The sequence below is a fragment of the Varanus komodoensis genome, unplaced genomic scaffold, assembly GCF_004798865.1.
Source record: "Varanus komodoensis strain SLA01 unplaced genomic scaffold, ASM479886v1 scaffold15, whole genome shotgun sequence".
NCBI lineage: Eukaryota > Metazoa > Chordata > Lepidosauria > Squamata > Varanidae > Varanus > Varanus komodoensis.
Genome location: NW_025335440.1, coordinates 25,403,358 through 25,428,861, shown reverse-complemented (window position 1 = coordinate 25,428,861; position 25,504 = coordinate 25,403,358). Strand labels below are relative to the sequence as shown.

Below are 25,504 nucleotides of genomic sequence, written 5' to 3'. Positions count from 1 at the left end.
TGTTACCATGGAGCTCTAGTGCCTCCTTCCTGGGATGGTGACAATGTCGATATATACAACATGTTGTAGAAATGCGCACCATAATTCTGTACAAGTTCTGTACAAGATGCCTTGGGCAGTGGGCAGTGTATGGATACTTGGGCAGTGTATGGATTCCTGGTTTAGAGTAGTTTCAGCAGCATCATTCAAACAAACTCAGTGACCCGGTTTGTATTGCATAATTGGTTGGCATTACTGTTTTGTTTTGCTTTTTTTTTTTATTTAAATTTTAAAACAGTACTAAAAACATCAGTCATCACAAACATTGGAACTACTGAGTCAGCCCCTTACTACATAGCTTTTAACATTCTGTAATCATATTCAGATCCATTTATGGAATCTTAAAAAACGTTTTTAGATCTAAACCAAGTCCCGTTTCTCCAGCCAATTAAAAAAAAAAGGGGGGGGGTTCCAAATTTGATAGAAGTCACTATCTTCTTTCCCCTTCTGCGGTAAGATCAGTCCATCCATTTCTTACAGAGTCCTGTTTTCCTTGACCAATATTAAAAGAAAGACTCTCCAAATTTGATAAAAGTCAGTATCTTCTTTCTTCGATAGTAGCTTCAATCTAACCAACTCTACACAATTCCAGATCTTTTCATTTTTCTAATATTAAACAGATAAACTCCTCATTATAATAGTTACAAATACAATCAAATACATTTTTTGCTTACTAGTATTCCAGTCTAATGTCCACTAAAAATGAAAGTGAAAGAGAAGAAAAGTTCCAAGCTTAAAAAAGAACTAAAGACTTTTAACCCAATTTATGTTCACATGTCTAACATCCATTTAGCATCTTTAAGGACATCTTATCTAATCTATTTAACGACAACAATTATCTATGATATCTTTTAAACAAATTTTCTTTAAGTTAATTTATTAAAGTTTCATCTAGCTTACACTTCACTTAATCACATACAATTAACTCCTTATAAGAGTCCAGCTTCTTACAATCTTTAATATATCTCGCTTGTAAAAAGAAATCTATTTAGTACAGCTCCTCCTACTCCCATAATAGTCATTTTCTAGTATAACAATTCAAAGACAAAAGAGTCATACAACTTAACTTTCGGTCATTCATTTTTAAGATAAAAAAAGAAAAAAAAAGAAAAGAATCTCTCATTTTCCCTTATATCACCCACAAAGGAGAGAGAGAGAGAGAGAAAAAAGGGGGGGGGGGACTCCACTCCTATTCTTCTCCTTCTTAGTTCAGTTTAACTCTTATCTTATAATATCTTCATAATTCAACACATTTAAATGTAGAAAAGCTTCCACAGTTAAAATCATATACCTTAGCCTTTCCATACCACAATAAACATGCCAACCCATTTATACCATTCCTTTTTAAGATTTCTTTTTTACACCTCTTCCAAACCGCTTTTGTTTTAATAGGGTTTGTTGAAAATCAATATTTTTAAACATCTCCAGCCCATCTTTCTCCCCTTGGTGTTATTTGTTGAAAATCAACCCACTTCAAAGTCTGTATTTCAATCTTCACTATTTCTTGCTTGATCTTCAGTGATTGTAGCATTTGTTGTAGGTCAAAGTTTATTCCCAATGGCTGTGTTTTTTGCTGCAAATCAACCTTCACTGTTTCTTCTTCCTCAGAATCAATTTTAGTTAATTCAGGATCCATCCATCCTTCAAAAAAATTATTCCTTCCTTTAATGGCCAAATTTGTTTCTTTTTATCCACAGTTTCAAATTTTTCAAATTTTTCATATACTTGTTGCATTTCTTGTATATTCTGTTCATTTTTGGATTCTATATCAATCACCATCTCCTTAAAAGAAGCATCAAGTTTATCAAAGTGCTTTCTTTGTACAATTGAGAAGATTTCCTGCTGTCTCAACATCACCTCTTGGGATATTTGTGAAATTGTTAAAGATTCTTGTATTTCCAAAAAAACCCTCTTCAGCTCTATCATCGTTGCAATAATTCCAATAGCCATGAAGTAGCAGCCAAGATCAGTTCTACTTTTCTTTTCTCTAGATCACTAGCGGTCAGAAGGTTGGCCAGTTGCCAAATATTTTGGCAGAGGTCCCAGAAACACAGGAGATTCTTATATCCTTCCTCTTTTCTCCCTTTTCTCTTTTTTTATGCCAGTTAACAACAGATACAGTTTTTCCACAAGTAGTATTGCAAAAGGAAAATAGGAATGCTCACCCAAACAGTTGTCACATTAAAGAAGAAAGCATCTGACAATGTGAAAAATATCCTGGCGAGTGTCCAGTTGATCTTGGCAGAAGTCCAAACAGATATCCAAAATGATTGGTCAAAGCTTTGAACTCCTATCACGTAATTGCACCTTAAAAATTTAAACTAATTTTATACCCTTAGAGAGGTTAGAGGAAAAAGTTTTTCTTTGGCTTCAACTTGGACAAAAGCCTCAGCAATATCTCATCTCAGTCACCACCTAAACATCCGGAGGGTTTTTCTTTTCTTAATGCCAAATTATAAACAAATGCAGCTTTTCCACGGATAATATTGCGAAAGAAGTAAAAAATATTTACTCAGCAGTTCCAATGCTTATCTAGCTAATAAAAATCCTAAGCTAATCTTTTAAGATGTCGAAAACTTGAAGGGGCTGTTGTTTTTTATTTATTAAAAGCTTTTCTAACCCGTCCACCACTAGCGTCTCAGGGCAGCTTACAATTTCAGAGTGGCTTGTCATGATGTCCACACTCACAGCCCAATTTCCTCAGAATAAGTTGTAAACTATAGCAAGCCACCCAACCTGGTTTGTTGTTCAGTAGTTCCTTGTGGGTTGTTTTGTTGTGATGTGCAAACCTGGAAGTGTGGCTTGTGCATGACTTATTGGAAGCATGAGCTGCATGACAAGAGTGCTGAAAAGCTTGGTCCCTCCTTGCAATCTTGTATCACCTCCATCTTCTTTCCAGCCTCACCTTATACGGCAATAGAAATGATACTTGCCACTTACGTCTCCACCTCATTGTCTTCAAAGTCAGTAACACCTTTCCCTCACCTTTGTGAAGATTCATGCAAACTGAGTGTGTGCTTTTTAACTCTGGGGAGGATTTGCAGTAGCTATTGCGGTTGAGCGTATTTGCATAAATCTCCCCAACATTTTAAAAAATTGACATCAAATGTGACCAATTTCCTCAAAAGTGAAAAAGAAACTTACAGAAAACTTTCTCCTTTGCTAATGAGCATACTGTCGAGAATACTGTGGGTTGGTAACTGAACAACCAACCCACCATGATTTACTCTCTATGTTGCTTATTGTGTTGTATAAATGAGCCCCATGTCTTAAAACTAAAACTGTAGTAACTTGTGATTGCTGGTTGTTTCAACAGGGCTGGAAAAGGTACAGCTTCTATTGTTACTACATTGGACAGACAGCTGTAATATTTTCAGAAGCAAAGAGCTTCTGTGAAGCAAACGGGGGATCTCTGACTTCTGTGGATGACAGGTACAACAAAGATTACCCTTAAAAGAGAGACATTACCAAAAGTGTCTGTCTTTTGGTGAAGAGAGACACCAAAGTATCTGTAAAATCAATACAGTGCTCTTTCACTCATTCCTCATATATATCTGATTTAAACTGCTTGCATACTGCTTGATAATTTGCAAGCCATGTACACAAACCTACATTCAATACAATATAAAAATCAATATAAAATAGTATAAAACAATAAATACCTTCAGACATCACAACAAAGCAGTGGCGTGACAGATTACAAGTCAGGGAAAGCTGTGTGAACAGATGCATTTTTCAGAGGTATTTGTAGCTTGCCACAATTTCTGTTTCTCAAAAATATGTATCACATATATATTCTGGGAATGACATAAGGTTGTCAGCTTGCCAGAAAATAACTGGTCCAGCTGTGTAGGAGCACCTCTCGCTCCCCTTACCTCTACCTCTGTCGCTCGCACACGCACACACATGCACACATGATAGGCCTCTGTGAGGAAGAAGTAGAGTTTTCTTAGTGCCCATCTACTCCAATTGATTTCACTTTTCAATATTTTTAAGTGGAAATTGACCCAATCACTCTTGAATGCTCACTCCTCCATTGAGGTGCCTATTCAGCCTCCAGCTTCTCCAGGGAACTGTGAGCAATGGAATAGGTCAGAGCACAACTAGCAGAAAGCCTGCTGTGACGCTGACCAAAGCGATGTTAGAGGACATCACAGTGCCTGTTATGTCACGGTAACGACAGCAAGAAAGGCCTCCTTCACTGCTTCCATTAGAGCCTCATGGAACTGCCCAACAGAAGCTTTCAGAGCGGGTTCAGGTTTCTTGAAGCCCACTGTGACCTTTTTGCTAATCACACCAAGTAGAAAACTGCTGGCCATCCCAATATCCTTGAGCCTGTTATTGCGGCCGACCCTACTGAGGAGTCCAGTGTGTTTCCACCCCAGCTGTTTGCGATCAGTTTTAGTTAACATGCCCTGATCATAGAATCATGGAATAGTAGAGGTGGAAGGGGCCATGAAGGCCATCGAGTCCAACCCCCTGCTGTTGCAGGACACCACGTTACATCATCCCACTCAGATGGCTGCCAATTTCTCCTTGAGTGTGTCCAGTGTGGGAGAGCCCACGACTTCTCTAGGCAAACTGGTTCCACTGTTGTATTGCTCTGACAGTGAGGAAGCTTTTCCTGATATCTGGTCTGAACTTGAGTTGTCACAACTTGAATTGATTATTCCGTGCCCTACACTCTTGTATCAACAAGAAGAGTTCTTGACCTTCTTTTTTGTGACAGTTTTAATTAGCATGCCCTGATGGTATGGACCAAGTGTTTTCACCAAGGCATCCTGCCCCATCTTCTCCTTGCCTCTTGTGGCTGATTCAGGTTAGCCAGAGGAGCATGACTTGGTCAGTCCACGCTGTGGTTAATATCAGCAGTGAATGTCCAAAATTATACATGGTATGAAGAAAGAGGACAGGGAGACAGATTTCTCTCTCTTTCTTATAAAACTAGAATCAGGTGATCCCATGAAGCTGACTGGTGGGAGGTTCAGGTCAGATAACAGAAACAATTTATTCACATAGAACATTGTAAAACTATGGAATTCACCTCCACAAAATGTAGTGATCACTGCCAAGGTGGGTGACTTTAAAGGGGGACTGGAAAATTCATGGAGGAGAAGAGTATGTAGCACCTACTAGCCCTGATGGCTAAATGTTGCCTCCAGCATCACAAGCAGTGTGCCTGTGTGCACCAGATGCTGGGGAACATGGGCAAAGGGCGTGGTTGCACTCATGTCCAGTGTGTGAGGTTCCTGAGATGAACTGGTCGGACACTGTGTGAACTGACTGCTACACAAGATTAACTTTGGTCTGGTTTAGCATATTTCTTCTTATGTTCTACTTCACTTTGGAGAATGATGCCAGCTGTCCTTTGGGGTAGGATGGTGTGGCCACTCCTAAAGGAATCTATGCAGGAGCCAGTGGTTTTTGACAACTTCTCTCCAGTCCCAAATACCCCCTTTCGGTACATAAATTCTTCAGAGAAAATCTGGATGCACTCATAGCTCTCACGCTGCATGGTGACGTTATTAAGAGTCTGGATTATGTTCAGCTCTTGATCCAGTGTATATACATATAACTTAGTGATGGAGATCTAGAAGAGTATGCATTTACCACTATAGACCATCCCCTGACTTGCCAGACTCTGCACGTGAAATGGATAAATCCTGACCAATGATGAGCTATGCATTAAAACCCAAACCAATAGCAAAATACCCTAATTTTAATGCAGTATTTGTTCTTCTCCGCAGATATGAACAAGCCTTTCTGACTAGTCTAACTGGGCTGCATTCTGAAAAAATGTTTTGGATTGGTCTTTCCGACATAGAGCAACCAGGGACATTTAAGTGGACCAATAGAAGCGATGTTCTGTTCACCCACTGGAATTCAGAAATGCCTGGTATGCCCTCTGTCTGGAGTAAGAGATAATTGCATAAAAGCCTTTTGTGCTTTTTTGTACATAAGTAGATGAGGACAATGTTAATTCCACCGGTTCTTGCCTTGCATCTCAAAAAGGGCGGCAGCCTGGATGTGTTGCCATGAGAACTGGAACTGCGGCTGGATTATGGGATGTTGTGAGCTGTGAGGAGAAGGCTCCTTTCCTCTGCAAACAGTGGGCAGCAGGTGTGACACCTCCCCCCATCCCAACAACAAAGAGCCCACCCACATGCCCAGAAGGATGGTCTCTAAGCCCAACGGGACGTGTATGTTTCAAAGTAGGTATTCTGCAATGTCGAGTCAAAGCACGTGCTTGATTAAATAGCAAAGCAAAAGTGGAAAGACTTGAGTGAGCCTTTCAAGACCTCTGTAGCTTTCAACTTTTAGTTTTTGTAATTGTGTTGTAATTGTATAGTTCTAGGGCAGTGGTGGCGAACCTATGGTATGCATACCACAGTGGGCACGCAGAGTCCTCTCTGTCGGCACGTGAGCCAAATCACCCCAGCATTGCCCCAGCATCCAAGCATCGGATAACAGCTCACACAGGGGCCATGCACATGCTCAGAGAGGAGTAGTGGTGCCAGGCGATGACATCATGAGCCACAACTCATTAGCTGCAACTCGTCCGAGCTTTCGCGTGGCCAATCAGTGCACTGCCAAGGAGATCTATATATAAATTTGCTTGGAGTGGCTGTGAGTTGTTTTTTCTAAACGAAAGCCTCAGTTTTCAGGTTTTAATGTAGTGTTGGCACTTTGTGGTAAATTGGTGGGTTTTGGATTGCAGTTTGGGCACTTGGTCTCTAAAAGGTTCACCATCACTGTTCTAGGGTATGGCTGTTGTGGGGTTGGTTTTTTGTGGTTTAGTGGAATGTGCATTTAAACCCCCACCCCCACCCCAAACAATTCCTTATTTAATGTTTTGGCAAGCTCCAGCTTAGTGTAACAGGCAGAACACTAATGTGTGTGTGAATAAAATAATGACTCAACCGGTTATATGCATGAACCATAATATCACAAAAAGATCACACTGAAGAAAGCTCATGGGTCCATAATAACATTTGACACAAATCTTGATAGGTAAACTTTATCTTTAGTGTACCCAGTAAAGGAAATTCTATGTGTTCCCTTTGATACTTTCTGGACTGAGGCCCAACATATGGTTGCTGAGGAGCATGGGCTACTCCGCAGGGCAGCATCGAGGGGGTGTGGTCGGTTGGTGCATTCATATCTCCCCCTCAATTCTTGGGTGAGTACATGAGGAGAATTCCTCTCTTCACAAGAGGATTCCCCTCGTCACTGTCACCGTGTCAGTGAAACAAGCATAACAGTGCTGATGGGAAGGGGAACAATTTCTGTAGATTTTTTTTCAGTTAAGGCTGCCAGACTTTGTCCTGAGAATGATTCAGAAAGCTTATGTTTCAGCAGAACCGGGGAAGCCCACAATATAACTTTCTCTACATCTTAGTCACATCTAAGGCTTGCTTCAGTTCCTTGAACTGAATAAAGACCAACACTGGTGGTACTGATTGAGGTTATAGCCACAAGTGGTAAAGCTCGATACAGAAGATAGAGGTGGGTTTCAAGGTATGAGTCAAGAGGTGAAACCAAGTGATGGGATGAGCAAAATTCAAAGGGAGAGAACTTGTAGAGTAAAAGTGGAGGTTTGTGACGAAATAAGTAATTGTACTTACATGCATTCAGGCCTTTGTCAGTGAAAAATACCAGAAGAAGACTTGGTTTGAAGCACAAGATTTCTGTAGAGAACTTGGAGGAGACCTGGCTTCCATACATATTTATGATGAAGTGCGTTTGCTGGATCAAATGTGAGTTTCATAAGATGTTTATTGCTTTACATTATCTCAAAATAATTTTGGCAAAAGCTTTAGGTGAGCAGCAACCCTCTCATCTTCGGAGAGTTCACAATCTGGAAGACGTGCACACTTCATATATTAAAAATCCAACATTGGCAGAGCTGTCGGGGGGAGGTACTGTGGAGGAGGAGGCCTGGCAGGAAATTATAACAGTCACTCCACATACAGCACCCGTACAGGAATATAAACCAGCAATATAGTTTGTTCTGATCTTAAATATGAATTCCCCTTCAATTCCTCAATAAGATAAAAGAATTATTATTATTATTATTATTATTATTATTATTATTATTATAACATTTCTATGCCGCCCCTTGCCGAAGCCTCGGGGCGGCTTACAACTCAATAAAATACAATACAATACAAAAATAACAATATAAAATTAAAATTAATAATATAAAATAAATAAACAATATAAACTATATAAAAGAAGTTATAAAAGAAAAGTTATAAAAGAAAAGAAAAGAATTGAAGTGACCTCATGGTATTTTGGAACCTGTAAGAGTATACACATATGTTGGGCTGTTAAATAAAAGTATGTGAGAACAGGGAAGGGAAAGGGGGGGATTGTAAGATTGTATTTTTACCTTTCTTCCTTTACAAAGCAAGAACAGGAGACAATGGTGGAAAACACCTGTCTGCATCTTACCTTAGTGCTACTTTGTGGGAAGGCATGGGAACTGTTTTTTAAGAAAACAAGCTTTAGAAGGACAGGGTAAGATGACTTGCTTCTTCCCAGGGTTCAATGCATCTCTGTCTGCATTTAAAATCCTCTTGGAAAAGCCCACATGGTAATAATTTTAAGCAGAGAAACCACTGAAAGAGAAAGGGTAAATCACATGCCCACCCTCTCTGTCCTCCTATCAATATCACTGTCTGCTGGAGTTGTGGCTGCTTACAAAGAAAATGGAAAAAGAAGGAACAGCATTGGAGCTTTGTCACATACCGTTATATGAAATATGTCATTCAGGCAGGTAAATCTATGAGTGTTTGCAATGTAAAAAAAGATCTGGAGCTCTGAGATAGATACAAGTTGCATGGCTCTGGTATCCAGGTGTAGTCCCATCAAAAGAACCAGTGACATAGCAAAAGATGTATATGCTACTAAGAAAGAATCACTTCTTGTCTGCACATGCGCACACACTCACAATGTTCCTGCTTCGAAAGGCACATCTGTTCCGGAAATGTCCTGCTGTAACCATGGGTCAATTCATGTACTGGTGAGTGTCTGATATTGAACTAGAGACTATGAAGCTATTCACTCAATAGATTTTAAAAGAATTAGCTCCATGAAATGTTTGCACATAAAAACTATTTTATTTTATTTTATTTTATTTTATTTTATTTTAGAATTTACGAAGACAGTTGGATTGGTATAAACCCCATGGGCCCCAACACAGGGTTTACCTGGAGTGATGGATCTCCTGTAAGTAAATCAATAAAACTGGCACGTAATTATTAGGGCTATGCAACAGATTCATCCAAAACTGTTAGGAGAGATTCTGAGCACCCCCACCCCCAAGACAGAGAGGGCAGTCCTACAAAGTAACAAGCATTGCAGCTAGACCATTCCAAAATGTCATGTACAATTCATTCGTTTGTTTGTTTGTTTGTAAAAACAGAACAATAATTACAGCTGAAAGAATTCAAATAATAAGGGTTTCCTAATTTAGGCCATTCAGGCTGCAGGCAGACACAACATAACTGCTTATCTAACTAGCTTGCAAGGGAATGAACTGGTTTATTTCTTCTGAATAATCTTCAAAAATTCTCTGGGTTACTAAGGAAGTGACACACTATCTCCTTTACCAGTCATGCTTGCTCACAAGCATGCACACATGCACAGTTGTAAAGTCACCGGAAGTCTTTTCTTTTGGAAGTTTAGAGTTGAGAATGTTTGGGGGAAAGGGGGTTAAGAGGTGCTGTGGCACAACTGGGTGGCATATAAATATTTTAAATAAATAAACAACAAGGAAACAATTTTTCATGTAGGTGGAATATAAACGTGAGAACATCTGGGATCGGCCTTTCAGAGAGAATCACCAACAATGCAAAGCACTGTATGGATATGGTTATTACTGGAAAACTTACTGGTGTGACTTTTTACTTCACTGGATTTGCCAGATAAATTCAGGTAAGTTTCTTTCCATTTACAACTCTTTCATTAAACAAAACCAGAGGCTTTATTTGCCACAATGTGCCAGAACATTTTGTGCTGCTACACTTTGTGTGTGTGTTTAATAGTTGTACTGGTCAATGAAAAAGGGTCCTCAATTAGACAAAATCTTTTGTGGGTCCTACCAAAATTCCATACTTTGCAAGCCTTTGAGTCCTCTGGAGCCCTTCATCAGGCTAGATGGTACAAAAACAAGCAGGGGTCTCAAAATATGGCCCAAACCAAAATATGGTTACTGTTATAAGGTCTGCGGTTTAGATAGATCATGTCTCAAAATGGAGATTGACAATCTGAATGTTTTTGAAACTGGATCTGCGAAATCTTGGCTCTTGGGCAGAACACCTGTTCAAATGTTTGTACTCTGTTTCTTCCCCCAGGACATATTTCTTGCGCTTTCTTTTCACTTGAGCCGTGTGACCCACCAATTAGATCTTGATGCCAAAGACTGGCAATTAGAATTAAAGAATTCTGACCCCAGGGACTTGTTTTGTGTATCAGAACCAGGAAAAGCTCCCAGCCCTTTCACACAAAAATGGACTCCTATTTACACTAATCACTCTTCATTCCAGCAATATGTTAGAGTAGGAAGAATTCATTTTCTTACTGTTTTTAAACAACTGTTTGCCAGAAATCTTTGCAGACTTAATGCATATTGTTCAAAGATCTACTAGTAGATCCAAAGCTGCCCTTTGCCCACATCTGGAAAATTGGAGCTCTGGAGAAATTGAAAGTTCACACAATTTTGTGAACTTTTAGTTCACCCTAACTAGGACTGGAATAAAACTCTCTGGAATCTGTTCTATCATTTGTAGACTTCCTCTCATGCCTGGCCTGGTTTTAGTGAACGGAACTGAGAGAAGAATGCACGTTTTGCACCTGGCAACATCCTTCTGCATCAGGTGTGGCATCACAAAGGCCTGGTGGTGTAGAAGATGGATGATGCTCGTGCCGTGCTTCCACAGGGCTCCATCCTTGGTGCGCCCAGCATGAACAACCATCTTCTCCATGGGATGCAGAAGCTCTGCTGCTTGTGGGACAGAAGAGGGATGCTGCCTGGGCTGCATGAAGCTTGCCAGGAGCGGAGCTCCGTGTGTCCACAGTCCTAACAGGACAAATGGCTGCAGCACATGGTGTGGAAGAGGGATGCTGTTTGCAAAGCAGGAGGGGCTCCATTCTTGGCAAGGGCCTTGAACATGCAGCTGTGTGTCCTTGCCAGGAACTTGGGCTCCACAAAGCGACCCAGAGCCTGGGAGCTGAGCCCAGGGAATCCATCAGAAGTGCTGAGTGGCGAGGATGCCCATTGCTGACTGTGCCCCTTTTTCATTGGCCCTGCCCACCACAGGAATCTGCCCTCTCCCGGGAGCTTCCCCTCAATAGGATTTATCTGGTCCTCAGGCAGATCAAAGGTTCCCCACTTCAGCATACAGAAATGCACCAGTAGCATTCCTTATGAGCACCATGTTTTCAACTTCCCATTAGGACTCAAAGTCAAATATACAAAATTCCACTGGGATGGGGACAAGGAGTGTCGCACTACAACACTGCGAATCAAAACCCGTGTGCGTTGCTATTCTTCCTCTGTATTATTTGCCCATCAGGAAAGTAGAAATGGAGGAAGACACAAAAAATGTTTTACTCTTGTTTTTATGACTTGCAATTTCAAATAACATGAAACACATCGATTGCTTTGAATATTGTATAACTATTATTTGTTTGTTTTTTCAGATGTATCCTTGAAACCAGAACCAATAAATACTTTAGGTATGTTGGATGCTTTTATGTGGAAACAAAATGTTATGGTTTATGTAACTTGTTCTAGAAAGACTGAATGTGTCGTTTCTCTTTCCTCTTTTGCAGAACATTCTTTCAAGATAATTGAAGATGGCTGGATTGAATATGAGAACAATGAGTACTATTTCAGTAATACCACTTTGCATGCAGAAGGAGCCCGGAGATTCTGCAGGGCACACAATGCAGACCTTACTGTCATTGAGAGTGAAAGGGAAAGAAGGTTTTTGCGTAAATATGTAAGAAGTTTGTTTGCTTGTTTGTTTATAGTATTTATATGGCATCCAGTACTAAAGTCTCTGGACAGCTTACAAAAAGCAAACATATATGGAATATATGATTCCCAAATCAAATGTGGTTGGGTTAAAAATTGACCACAAAATTATTTGAGGACTCATTATTTTTGCCTGCTAAATAATTTCATCCTGATACCCCTTAAGGCTGCCAGAACTTTGAACTTATGAAAGAATCTTACTTGAACCTTCACAGTCATACAGTTATTTTTATTTATTTCATTTGTACTTTGTCCTTCTACCAAGAAAAATGGTATCCAAGGCAGTTTTCAAAACAAAAACAATCTTTATTCAACATAATACTAAAATATATGCATTGGAAAACACTTAAAATACAGCAATAAAAGACTAAAAACAGCATCCAACACAAGAGACTCAGTTACAAAGGCCTACTTGACTAAAAAATGCTTTGTCTGATGGGGCTAGGACAGATTTTGTGGCTACATACTTCCACTTCAGCATCTGATACCTACAGAAAAGCAAGGACTGCCAAATCAAAGATGTATGACCTCCCACCCCCAAGCAGTCCTCACAGATTCAGAACTTTGCTACATGAGACCATTAATCTACTGTATGGACTTTTCGTTTTGTTGTAGAACAGAAATCCAACCACCCCAGGTGCAGAACCTCTAGGTGGCACTGTGGTACAGCAGTATAGTGCAAATGCATAAACAAAAGAAGTGTTTTTCTTTTTCTTTTCCTTGAGTAATAGTGCATTCTCCCATCTCTTAAGACTTTCCAAAAGTGCTGTTTAAAATGTTGTCCAAAGAACTGCTAAACAATCATGAGTAGGGAATGATGTGCCCAAAGTATTAAGATATGCAGTAATTTGTGTTTATTCTTCTTTTGTATGCTTTAGAGTGTCTTTTATGGATCATCTATGAATGATCCCTATATTGGTTTAATTTTGGGACTTGATAAAAAGTTTGGGTAAGTGAACAAGACTTGTATTTAAATAGATTGTTGTGTGAGAGGTGTAATATGTTTTTTGGGTAATGAACTAAATCCAGTGTAAAGTATACTGGATTTCTATTAGAATTTACCTCTGTAATTGGGTTTCTATAAGTAATTGGGTTTCTATTAGAATTTACCTCTGCATAGCAGTTGGCTAGAAAACACTTCCAGTTTAACCCAATCTGTAAAAAGTTTTTGCGCTGGCACAGGGTATTAGTGCTCACACAGTCCATTGTTAATGAACAGCTGTGACAGATTCCAGTACGGAGCATAATTCCTAGATGGCCCAAGCCTGTCCCAACAGTGGGGAACCATGGGGCAATCAGAGTAGTGGGAAGAAACAAACGGGATGTAAAATAAAATGCTGATATATAGAGTATCCTTCTCTGGACTTCTAGCCTGTCATGCCCTTTTTCACAATATTCCATTCCCCACAGTCCCCACCTCCCTATTAACTCCCAGCAGTCCATTCCCACTGAGCATGCTCGGCTTTTAGGGAGCTGTTTTGGGTTCCCCAACACTCAGGGGCTCTTTTTTATTATCAATTTCTTTCTGTCCTTATTCCCATAAGCATGCTGATATTCCACAGTTGTGTGTGTGTGTGGGCCATTATGGCTACATAAGAATCTACACTTCACTTGAACTTAGCAAAGACAAGAAATAAAAGGAGGGATCTTGCCACCTGCACAGTTTCACAGACTGGGTGATCTTGCTTTATTAGGAATAAGGCTTGCAGAATTTTTCTGACAAAAAGCACTAGATGTACTGACTTTTCTTCTTCCTGTGGATGTTTCTCCTTAGCAGGAATTTCCCAGTTCATGTCAACATGTCAGATCAGGAGCAATCTTTTAGAAAATCTAGTTGTGGTCTTACCAAGTTTGCTCACTGCTTGGAAAGGTCCCCCCCCCCTCCCTCTCCCTCTCCCTCCCCCACCCCCACTCCCAGCCCCAGACTCTCAACAGGGAAAACTTGCTGTGCTGGTGGAATTTCATATATCAGTGTGGATTCACTAGTTGTTTTGGGTGCAGGTATTTCCTTCCCCACCACAGTGTTACCAAACAGATGATGAAATTTTGCTTTAATTAACCCTAAGACTGGTGCTTGAGAGAAAATCTAAATACCCAAATACCCAAATTGTTTTTTACACATACACAGACACACTAATCTATTTAATAATTGACACTCCTTTGATAGAACCTGGACCCTTACAGATTGTGATAACCCTTTTGGTTATAATACGTTACTGAACTGTGTTGCTTATCAATGCTGCCAATATATTTTGGTAGGGGTACCATCCTTTAACAGCTAAATGGCAGACAGAAATTCTTGTCTGGAGACTAACAATGAACAGGCAAGCAGACAAGAATCCCAGATGAAAACACTCATATCATTTTATGTACCACAATGAAGGAGCAATTACATGATTCTTCTGCCCAAAATTGTTGCATTCTTTTCTTTAGATGGATGGATGGCTCTCCAGTGACCTATGTAGCCTGGGCGCCTGATGAACCCAACTTTAAAAATGATGATGAACACTGTGTGGTCATGTACCTTAAAACAGGCAAGTAGATTAACACACGCACACACAGAAAGAGGGAGGGGGAGATATTATTAACTGAGACAGTTGACTTGAAATTTTATCATAGTTAGAGCAGTCTCTTAAAAGTTTCCAGATCTGTATTCTGCATGCAAGAATGTAGAATGAGGGACATATTTTGATACATATTACAGACACATATTACTGTATATGATATTTCAGTATCTTGGTTTACAGCACAAGCAGAGCTTTTTCAATTTCTGTTAAAGCTCACCTTTCTTCCAATATAGAACTTTGGGCAGGTTTCCTGTATGATTGGTCTTTCCTTTGTAATGTTTAGTTTTTGGTGCTTTAGTTTGGGAGTGATTTATTCTTTCCAGTTGCTCACGTGGCTTCTCTCTTCAGGCTTCTGGAATGGTATAAACTGTGGCGCTCTGCGGAGCTTCATCTGTGAAAGACATAATAGTTCTGTCCGTTCTACTGTGGCTCCCACATCAGCTGTGCCTCTGGGAGGCTGTGCTGAAGGCTGGCTCTGGTTTAATAACAAAGTAAGTCCTGTCGTCATTACATGAACCTCAGTACAGCAGCCCTTTACAGAGGTCAGAGCATGCACAATTAATGCTGCAGGTTTCTTGAATATACAGTGACTGCCTTCCCTCTCCACAGTTCAATTCTCATGGTTCTTATTAGTGCTTACCTGTCTGTGACATGAACTCCTCTGAAAGCTCACCTGGTGCCTTCACTATGCTTTTTTCTTTGGCGACAACCATTTTAGTCTCTTTCAGCTGTTTTAAATCTGCTATCATATGTTTATATCTTTGCATTGCTCTTAGGATTCATCTTGATTCTTTCTTTCTATTTTATTTTATACTGTAGTTTTAAATTTTTATGTTGTATTTTATGGTTTCAATTGTTGTGAACTACCCAGAGGACTTTGGTGATTGGGTGGTATAGAAAGGCAATTGTGCATTCATTCAATCAATCAATCCAGTGCAATGAAGAACAGAAGGGGGTGCTTTCACCATGAGCCAAAGCCCCCTCCCCGCCCACACACACACACACACACACACACATTTAATGTACATGCTGTAATGTCTGAAGAGGACTCTTGTGTAACACACTTTACAAGATAATGAATAGGGAAATGATTTGTAAAGTGAGCTGTAAGATTCCAAAGTGGTCCTTTTAACAAATAACATTATAAGTGTAAATAAGAATGATTTAAAACTCTATATCTGAGTTGATGCTGTGAATTGGGCTTTCAGCATTCTTCTTTTAAGTGAATATTTTTGAATTATGGGCTTAGGAAAAAAATAGCTATGCAAAATGTCAGCCCCAAGCATTTTGGCTAAAACATTTTGCTGCTTGAAATACAACCAAAAACAGCACTGTAAAACCAACATTACAAAAGGTCTTACACATTTTTGCCTTCTCTAGTCCCTCTCTCATGGTGCCACCAGAAGTTCCTTCCATAGTGGGATAACCAAACAGGCCTTCCTACACATTTAGTATTTTATCATTTTGGAAGATGTACTAAAGTATAATTAATTATCCATGTCTACTACATTGGTATCATTTCATAATAACAGACTTAATGACTCAGAGTTTCATGAACAATTTCACAACTGATGGGGTTTGAAAATGTTTTCTCCAGTGCTTCAAGATATTTGGCTTTAATGAAAAAGAAAGAAAAAACTGGTATGACGCACGTACTGATTGCAGAAAGCACAGAGGAAACCTGGTTAATATCCCAAGTGAATCTGTTCAAGGTATGATCAGGTCTTTAAAAACATTGGCTATATCAATGTAACAGTTTTTAAAGCCGCAGAGTGTTAATTCAAGCTGACATCATACCATAGGAATGGCTACAAATGGGGCTTGCTACTTGGGTACCACGAACAATGCCAGACCACATGGGAGGAACAGAAAATGGAAATAATGCTGCGGCAGTACACAGCATAGACTCCTTGCTTTTGGCTCCAGTTCTTTGGTTCTTCACAAAGCATGAGAAAGTCCATGTGGTGGGCCCCCTCCACCACAAATGCAGGTTAACAGCTCACAGATATTTTGCAGTAATGTCAGCGTAGAATTTTGTTTGCACTACAGTGTAACAGGGGACAGCCTGGATGGTGCTTAAGCACTTTTGTTTAGGTATTTAGGTGTTTGATGAAAAAGGTACCTGCTCGCTCAGGCATTTGCTACTTTTAATATCTAGCTGGTAGAATTGCTTTGGCATTGTTTTTGACTTTGCATTTTTTTACTATATATATATATATATATATATATATATATATATATATATATATATATAATGTAAAGAAACAATAACATAAATCTTAAATGTGATTTTGGAAAAATATTCTATCAATTGCCCATCCTCGCTCATGGAGTTATTCAGGTGGTCCAGATACCTTCTGTTCATTACATTCCTATATTTTCCCATCACTACTTTCCTCTTTTTTATTCCCACAAAAAGACAGTAAAGAGCAGAAGACAAGTAGCCACACAATTGCTTGTTTTTCTCTAAGGAAGCACCATAACTTGGCAAGCTTCATTGCCTTCCAAAATAATGTTTGGTTAAAGTTCCATTTTGGCAGCAACAATGTTCACAAATAATCCCTTGCTATATGCATACACATTCTTCACCCAGATTGAGGAAAATTATCTGTGGTCTCTTACTCAGACAGAGAAAGAAGTGATGGTTAAAAAGGGCAAAATTACAACTTTATTCCTTTTCCCGAAATCCTTCTAAAACTAGAATTGTCTTAAGTGGGAGACAAACAAAGTCTTAGTCACAACATGTTTGTGCATTTTCCAGGGCCCAGTGGAGTGTGGTCTGATCTAGCAGGGCAATTTTCAAACTCTTCCTACCTTCAAGGAATAGTTAATGATGAACAGAAATATGGTCCGTTCGGTTGATGGAAAATGTTGGAAAACACTCTACCTTGTAGCAGGACTTGAAAGGCTGCACCAGGTTTGGGGCGCTAGGGAAGATTAGGCTTGCTGCTGGAGGATTACCCGATGGCTGCATGGCATCCTCCTTGGCCCAGATGGCAGGGGTCTCAGGTCTGGTGCTGTAGGAACTCCTGCAGTGCTTCATGGTATACTGGGGAGCTGGGCTAATAGAACAGGCTGGACATCAGGTACAATGCAAATGGGCTAAGATGGGAAGCAAAGCCAAGTGAATGCAGTCGAGAACACATAATCAGTGGTGCCGTTATTCGCTGCCTCCACTGCATCTTTGAGTGGCCTTACAGCAAAGGTCTTCAACCCTTTCCCCAGCAAATGGAGCCCTGGTCCCCCAAAGTCCAACCACAGCTTTTTTGTATCGTACCTGGAGGACAAAATCACTTGTCTCTGCAGTGAACTTGACACTGTTTGTGCAGGTCCTCTCAAGGTGCCCGATGCTGCTCTCTGCCCAATATTGTGGGATCAGTTTCAGTTACGGAGGTCTGATGAGGTGGTCAAGGGAACTGCAGCAGGGTGAATGACCACATGCTCTCTTAATACTTGCCCTTCCTGGCTAATAAAAGCTAGCTAAGATGGCTTAACTGGGTGTGTCAAGAGAGTAGTAAACCCATCTTTGCATGACATGATTCTTACTGTCTTTAAAGGCAGTAGTGTGACCACCCCTGTGGTCAGGGGAACACCACCACACTGGGCCCAACAGTATCTGAAAACTACGATCCAGTTGCAAAGAGTGCAGAATGAAGGAGCTTGGCTTTGTTGGGAACTGCCTCTTTTCACCATACTGAAAGTACTCCTTTTGCCGAAGGGACTGCACTGGCATTTCCGAGCTTTAGTATTAGTGTGCAGAGATCTGAAGAACTTGGGAAAGCACCTGGGAAAGCACCTTCTCCCTGACCAATCTGCCTTGGCACTGAAGCCATCAGAAGACCCTCTACTGGAAGTTCCACATGGTCTGATTGGGACCACCAGGGTGGAAGCCCCATTTCTATGGAATCCCATTCTGTAGGAAGGCCCCAACATTGCACGGCTTTCAGTCCATTGCTCCAAGAAATGTTTCTTCCTGACCAACCACAATTTTAATGTTCCTCCTTCTTTAATATTTATTGTGTTTTTTAAAACTGTTTTTATTTTGTAGTGTTTGCCACTCTGAAATTTGCCTAGATATGGAGTGGGATAAAAGTATTTCAAAACAAACAACAACCAAACAAACATTGTTCATTCATTCATTCATTTATTTTCTGATTTATATCCTGCCTTTTTCCTCAAAGGACTCAAGGCAGCTCACATCTCCTCCTCCATCTTATCCCCACAACAACAACCCTGTGAGGTAGGTTGGGCTGAGAGTCTGTAACTGGCCCAAAGTCACCCAGTTGGCTCCATGGCTGAGCGGGGACTAGAACCCAGATCATCTGAGGCCCAGTCCCATACTCTTAACCACTACACCACACTGGCTCTCATTTACTGGTGAAACGCCACATAATATATGCTAATATATATATATATTTTATTCAGCTTTTCTGACAGTGCACTTAAAAAGCACCTTGGATGATACCTGGATAGGACTGAATGATGTCAATTGGCCAGGGAGATTCTTATGGACCGATGGAACTGTTGGTGTGTACTATACAAACTGGGCCAAAGGTTTTCCACATAACAGAGTAAGTCCTGCCTAAAAAGGCTTTCCTCCCCTCCCTCACCCCCTCTTGCAAAAATGTGCTTAGATATGCTATTTCTGTAATTAACCTGCACATATGGAAAAGCATCTAGAACAGGTAGTGGCATTGTGAATAGATTCCAAAGATCCCATGTCAGGAGGGCAGAATTAATTGTAGCTAATTGTGCTGGAAATGATGTGAGCATTGGAAACATAATTTAACCTACATCTTTAGTGTTGCAAAATGTCCTCAGTTCTCTCTGAGACAGCTTTCTCCTATTTTCTAGTGAAATATGGGCTGGAGTGGAGTTGTGCAACTTGGCACCCCATTTTTAATATATTGTATTTGCATTTTGTATTTGTATTTGTATTCTGCTCCATAGCCCAAGGGCTCTCTGGGGGCTCTCTGAGGAGCTCACAAGAAGTAGAAACAACAACATAACTATAATAAAATAAAATGATAGTATCTAAAATCACATTAAATCCAACTAATATAAAGTGAGAAAACAGGAGGGTAATTAACAACAATATAAACAGCAATAAAACCTGCAGCAATGTGTACATATATCCATAATAATCAATACAAGTTTCTAGCTATTATAGCATTCAAGAGAAAGTGTCCAAATATTAAATAAGAGTTTATTTGAATGTGACAATTCTATACCTGCTCGAATACTGAAAACTATGTAAAGGCTTCAGTGCATTGCATTTATAGGAGGTGACTGTTGATCCTTGTATTATAATAGCAGCCTTTTCACTGTCTAAGGGATACAGAGATTCTATTTATCCCTGAAGGAGACAAAAATTTTTTTTAAAGTGTGTACATCAGTTAATGTTAGAGTATTCCTGTGCAAAAATGTTTGTGCAAAAACCTTTTTCCCAAAAGAAGAAACAACTGTACATTACCTAAGCATGTTTTATGTTTAAAATAAGTATTAACTATATTGTTCCAACAGCAATTAACCAAATTAATTGTCTAGCTGAGCAAAGATAAAGTTCAGGGAAAGACTGCTGGGATAATGGTAGTCCAGCTGGTAACAAGGGCAGGGCAAAGTGCTAGTTTGAAAAGATTTTGCACCAGCATCCGCTAGAAACAACCGGACACTTTTATAGAAGGCTTTAATATCAAACCACTCCCTGAAACATCACCAGGGCCCTGATCCATGCCAAGGAACACTCCTCCAGCACATCAGAGACAGGACGGTTTGCACTGCTGGGTGTGCACCGTGCTTTTGCTCTGGGCTCTGGAGCAGCCCTGATGTGTGTTCTGTTTTTGGGGTCCTCGGGTAACTGTGGAGAGCCTGGAATGGAGCGTGTGACTAGTCAGCATTCGTTACTACCCTGCCCATGTAAACTCTCTGAATAATAGTTGTGTCAGGTATTTCTCAGAGTTCAATGTCTTCTTTTTCTCAGTATACTTGCATGACCTTCCTCTGAAGAAGAGGTTTGGTCCCATGGGGGCGGAGAGATGATCTGGGGCTGGGGCTAACAGCAACATGGAGAGGCATGGCAGGTGTTCATGGCAATGTCTGACTTGGCTCTTAAAAGCACACCAATTATTAGAGGAAAATGTAGGAGAAGAATTCCAAGAGCACTTATAAATAGAAAGGTTCTCTGGTTTATTCTTCAGGGTTACTGTGTTTTCATGATGAGTAGGCCTGAAAGACTGGCAGGAAATTGGAGAGATGATAAATGTGATGGTAATAAAAGCTACATCTGTCAAAGGAACACTGGTAAGTTTTTAAAGTGATCGAAGAGAAAACACTTTGTAATTTGAACAAAGACAGTTTTTTCTGCTGTGTCATTTTACTCAGAAAGTAAATAGGATTTCCAGCTTTAAATGCATTAGTGAATTCACACTCTGCAGCATTTTTGAGTGATATTTATGCATGCATAAAGGTCAACTGGAGAACCATAATTATGCTACCACTAGTAAGGAACAATTGTGTATATGAGGGGTGGGGGAGGAGGGAGGAGTGATACACACCATGCCAAAATAGACCAGAAGCAAATTGTTGATGATATAATTGCAATTTATTGCCATGGTCTTCAGTTGTTATTAGTCTTCAGGCTTCACTTTTGACTATGTGCATTCATTTGAAAGCAAAAATAGAGCTGCAAATGCTCACACACACATGCGCACACATGCACAAAGAGACACACATGCATGTGCACTGCTGACCCCACTTTAAATTGGTCTTTTTAAAGCCACCTAGAGTTCCATTCTCAGATACAAGATGGGGTAAAAAATGTTTTAAATGACTAAATAAATAAATGGTTGGACACTTTCTGTTACAAAAGCATGGAAGCGGAAATTAACTGAGGAGCAGGTTCTCCAAAAGTAATGCAGATTACTTTCAAGTAGGCTGGTTGCTAATGAATTAATTTGCCTCTTTGAATAGTGTGAGAAAAATATATTCTGGTTTTGTCAATAATTCTAATTTATTTCAGGATTTTAATTTTTGTTGTTTTGAAATGTTGTAACATGGAGGACAGTTGTTAAATTTGAGGTAAGGTACTGTGCATGATTAGACCGAAAAAATTCACGCAACTGCCAGCATTTTCCAGCTGGCCGTGTTGGGAATTGCATGACTTTCCATCTAAACAAGCATAGGATTGAAGACTGTGTGCCGTCTAAACTGACCTCCCCCTTTTCTCTGCGTTACTTTGCTGCATAGATCCAGCACTGCCTCACCATGAAACGACCATTCCGGCCTCTGGCTATGTCCCTTATGGAAACAGCAGCTATTCGCTTGCTAGCCCCAAAATGACTTGGGAAGAAGCACGAAGAAAGTGTCGCTCCGAGGGGGCAGAGCTTGCCAGCGTTTTAACTCCCTACGTCCAATCATTCCTGTGGCTGCAGGTGTTAAAATATGGGGAGCCGGTGTGGATCGGGCTAAACAGCAATATGGTAAGAATGGCAGGCGGCCAAGAGCAGAAAGCTATTCACCCATGCGAGGGCTTTGAGCATGTCCGTAGCCGTGCCCATGCCGAGTCTTGCGATACGTTGCCAGCACAGGGTTGCATTATTTATGATTTAAATTGGCATCTCGGGACGGCTCACAACATACAATGAAAAACAAAAAACAATAACAAAATCCATAAAATTATATAAAAACAAAAACAAAAAACAAAGAAGTGACGGTTAATGATAAAATATTAATTTTTAAAATAAATAAAAAGGTTTCAACCTGGCACCGAAAAAAATATAAACTTGGCTCCAGACACACCTCTCCAGGGAGCACATTCCATAATCAGTTGACGTTGTGGACAGTTTCCTCCATTAGAATCTCTTCCAAAACAGGGTTAGATAAAATCAGTCACCAATGTCCAGGTGTGTGGCTAGAACGCACTTCTCCTCTGTGCCAGTTGAACTAAGGAGTCTGATAGAAATTCAACTGTGCTTGTAGAGGCAGGAGAATCCAGCTGAACAACATATGTGCTGGAGAGAAGGAACCAGATCACGAGACTGGTTGAGCCGCTGCTGTTATGCACACATTCAGTGCTCCATCTGCGAGGAGGTGCCTGCATGGAGATGCATTCATTCTCCATGAGACTGACACATCAGCAAGTCTCCCCACAGTGAGATGTGCAGGTTTCCAATGCAGGGAAAGTTTCCATTGGCACCACTAAGAGAAATGTAACATGAGGCTTCAGGAGCAAGAAACACAAAGCACCTCTTTCTGGATCCACATCTTTTCCTATCTGAAGCCTCTCTCAGCTTTGGCTGAGCTATCACAAAACCACTTGTGTCTTCACTGGCAAGCCTTAGCTCAGTGGCAGAACACACATCCTGGGTTAGATCCCTGGCATTTCCTGGCAGGAATGGAAAGAATCCCTGCTGGAACCCAAAAGGGAAGTTGCAGTCAGTGCTGGTATTACCGTAACAGGTGCACCAACAGTTTTACTTGGCATAAAGCAGCTGAGCAAATTGAGTTCTTTCTTCCTCATCTGCATCTTAATTTTAGTTTAGCTGTCTGCTCAGTGGTAATGTTCTTCAGTCTAGTTTTAATACTAAACCAAACCTTGATGAAATTGAACTCTCCAGTTTCCCCTGAACCAAAGTTAAACTGCTAAACAGCCGATCTTTCTCAGCCATTGCAAGCGTTCTTCTGTGTGCATCTTGCTTTTAGACAAATGAGAGATACAAGTGGATAAGCAGATGGAGACTGGTTTATACTAACTGGGCCCCCGATGAACCAAAGCAGAAAATAGCCTGTGTCTACTTAGACCTAGATGGCCACTGGAAAACTGGAAATTGCAATGAAAAGTACTTCTCTGTCTGTGAACAATCTCATGGTAAGCAAAGGGAGGAATGTGATACATCGCACATTCATTCCAGCAAAGTTTATGTTGGAATTTTGCCAGTTATTGCAAAGAAAAAAGCACATAGTTTGGAAATGTGGTGTAGCCACTTCTTCCACTTGCATACTGAATGAAAGAATATAATTTTATTGGCATGATGTTTTAACAAACATAAATAGAATGAAGATCACAGTGTACAAAAGTCACTGTAAAGTCACTGTACAGCCATATAAAAGCAGTTTAGGAGCCAGTGAATGTACGAGAGATGAACAATTGCCAAGGCTGAAATCCCATCCTTGTTTTCCTTTCAGTAAATCCAGTTTAACCCAGTGGAGGTTACTTCTGAATAAAAATTCAGTGTATAGGCTTGCACTGTTATTCTCCAACAGGGGCAACTTTTACTTTTCAGAAGTACCACCTCCTGGTTGAGAAACAGGGCTTCGCAATGGGGCTGAGAAGGTGCTTTCTTTCATTTCCCCCAGCTGGCCTGTCTGGCAGGCAGGTGGGCAGGATTCTGGCAACACTCATATCAGAGCGTTGCAAGAGGACGTTGCTTGGATGGGCACGGCTTCCGCAGCTTATTTACTAATGAACAAGACCCATGTTGGCAAAAGGCCTAATCTAACTCAGGCATTTGGTTGCCCCTGATTTTCAATGCCTTTCTCCTTGCATTGCATTGTTGGGGACGGATGCCACCAGCCCTGACAGAAGACCCTTTCAGCTGAGGACACAGAGCAGCTGCTGTTTGCTTCCCCTCCCGTCTCTGCAAGTCATTCCTTTGGTATACAAATAGCAGATTTTTAAACTTTTGAAAGCATAGCAGTCAATGTTCCCAACACAGCACTCTCTGCCTGGTACTTCTGGTGGTGGAAGGCAGGGCAGGGCAGGCAGCCGTGCTGGGATCTACTGGGGATCCAGGGCCAAGACTGCCATGTGCATATGGCTGGCTTGGTCTGGAATTAAATGGGATCAGTTTGCCTGAAATTCACCCATGGAGAATGGACAACAGACTCTTGGGAATGCAGGCTGTAATCTATACTCACAGTAAACTCCGTTGACCTGCTGGGACAGAATTGCACAGGATTGGCTGCTGGGGATTCTGTTGCTTCTGCGACCTCCCCAAGCTAGCCTTCCTTCTGCACAGTTCTGTGCGTGCCCACCTAAAAGTAGTACCACTGTGTCAAATGGGTTTGATACTCAAGGAGAGGGTGCAATTCACTTGATTGTGAATATGGCTTCGTTTCACAGCAAGCAAAGTTGTCAATTGCCAGTACAAGTGCCTTTAGTCTGAGGAAAGGGTGAGTTGCATGCAGGTAGGACAGTCTGTTCTAAATTACAAATATGTGCAATTCTGAGCACAGAAACCATTTCGTTTTGGCTGTGATTATTGTTTGTATTATCTAAATATAGGTTTTAAGGTACCTATTCCATTTTTAAACAAAAAAATATTTGTTTTATAATAGGTATTGTCTCAACTGAAATTCCTGATGCTCCTGGAAGGTGCCCTGAATTAAAAGAAACCGAATTATCATGGATTCCTTTTCGAACTCATTGCTACGCAATCCACCCGGGGAATGAATACTGGTCTGCCGCATCCAAGAGATGCAGTCAATTAGGTGTGTGCCATTTTAGTTAGATCACAGCAATAATGCTCCAATCTGTAGGACTCATGGTTGGTATTTAAATCAGCAGGGCACAGTGCTTAAAATGCGGGACTTGGACCAGAAATACCAGGCTCAAATCTCCTGAGCTACAAAGCTCATAGAATGACCTTGGAGCAAACACAGCCTAACCTGCCCTGAATGGTTGTTTGCTCTTCAGAGAGGAAGGAGCAGGATGAAAATATAATATAGTAAGAAGAATAAATATATAGGTGCATATTTTTCCTTCCTTCTTGTCAATGAGGCTGATTTTTTCAAGTAAAAATGTAGTAGAAAGACATATTTTTAAAAATCAAGAAAAATTGGTCATCTCTGATCATGT

The 25,504-nt window shown here is 40.5% G+C and overlaps 1 protein-coding gene across 1 annotated transcript in view; it reads left to right on the top strand.

Annotated features, from left to right (window-relative positions):
* The window catches only part of LOC123020842 (macrophage mannose receptor 1-like), a 40,918-nt gene that overhangs the window by 9,720 nt on the left and 5,694 nt on the right, over nt 1-25,504 (top strand). Inside the window, 17 exon segments of the mRNA XM_044425032.1 lie at nt 3,356-3,471; nt 5,787-5,935; nt 6,052-6,251; nt 7,675-7,796; nt 9,195-9,270; nt 9,837-9,978; nt 11,746-11,781; nt 11,878-12,047; nt 12,961-13,031; nt 14,516-14,616; nt 14,998-15,140; nt 16,247-16,361; nt 19,075-19,220; nt 20,847-20,949; nt 21,895-22,127; nt 23,350-23,515; nt 24,985-25,137. Of these exon segments, the coding sequence (XP_044280967.1) occupies nt 3,356-3,471; nt 5,787-5,935; nt 6,052-6,251; nt 7,675-7,796; nt 9,195-9,270; nt 9,837-9,978; nt 11,746-11,781; nt 11,878-12,047; nt 12,961-13,031; nt 14,516-14,616; nt 14,998-15,140; nt 16,247-16,361; nt 19,075-19,220; nt 20,847-20,949; nt 21,895-22,127; nt 23,350-23,515; nt 24,985-25,137 (2,242 nt within the window).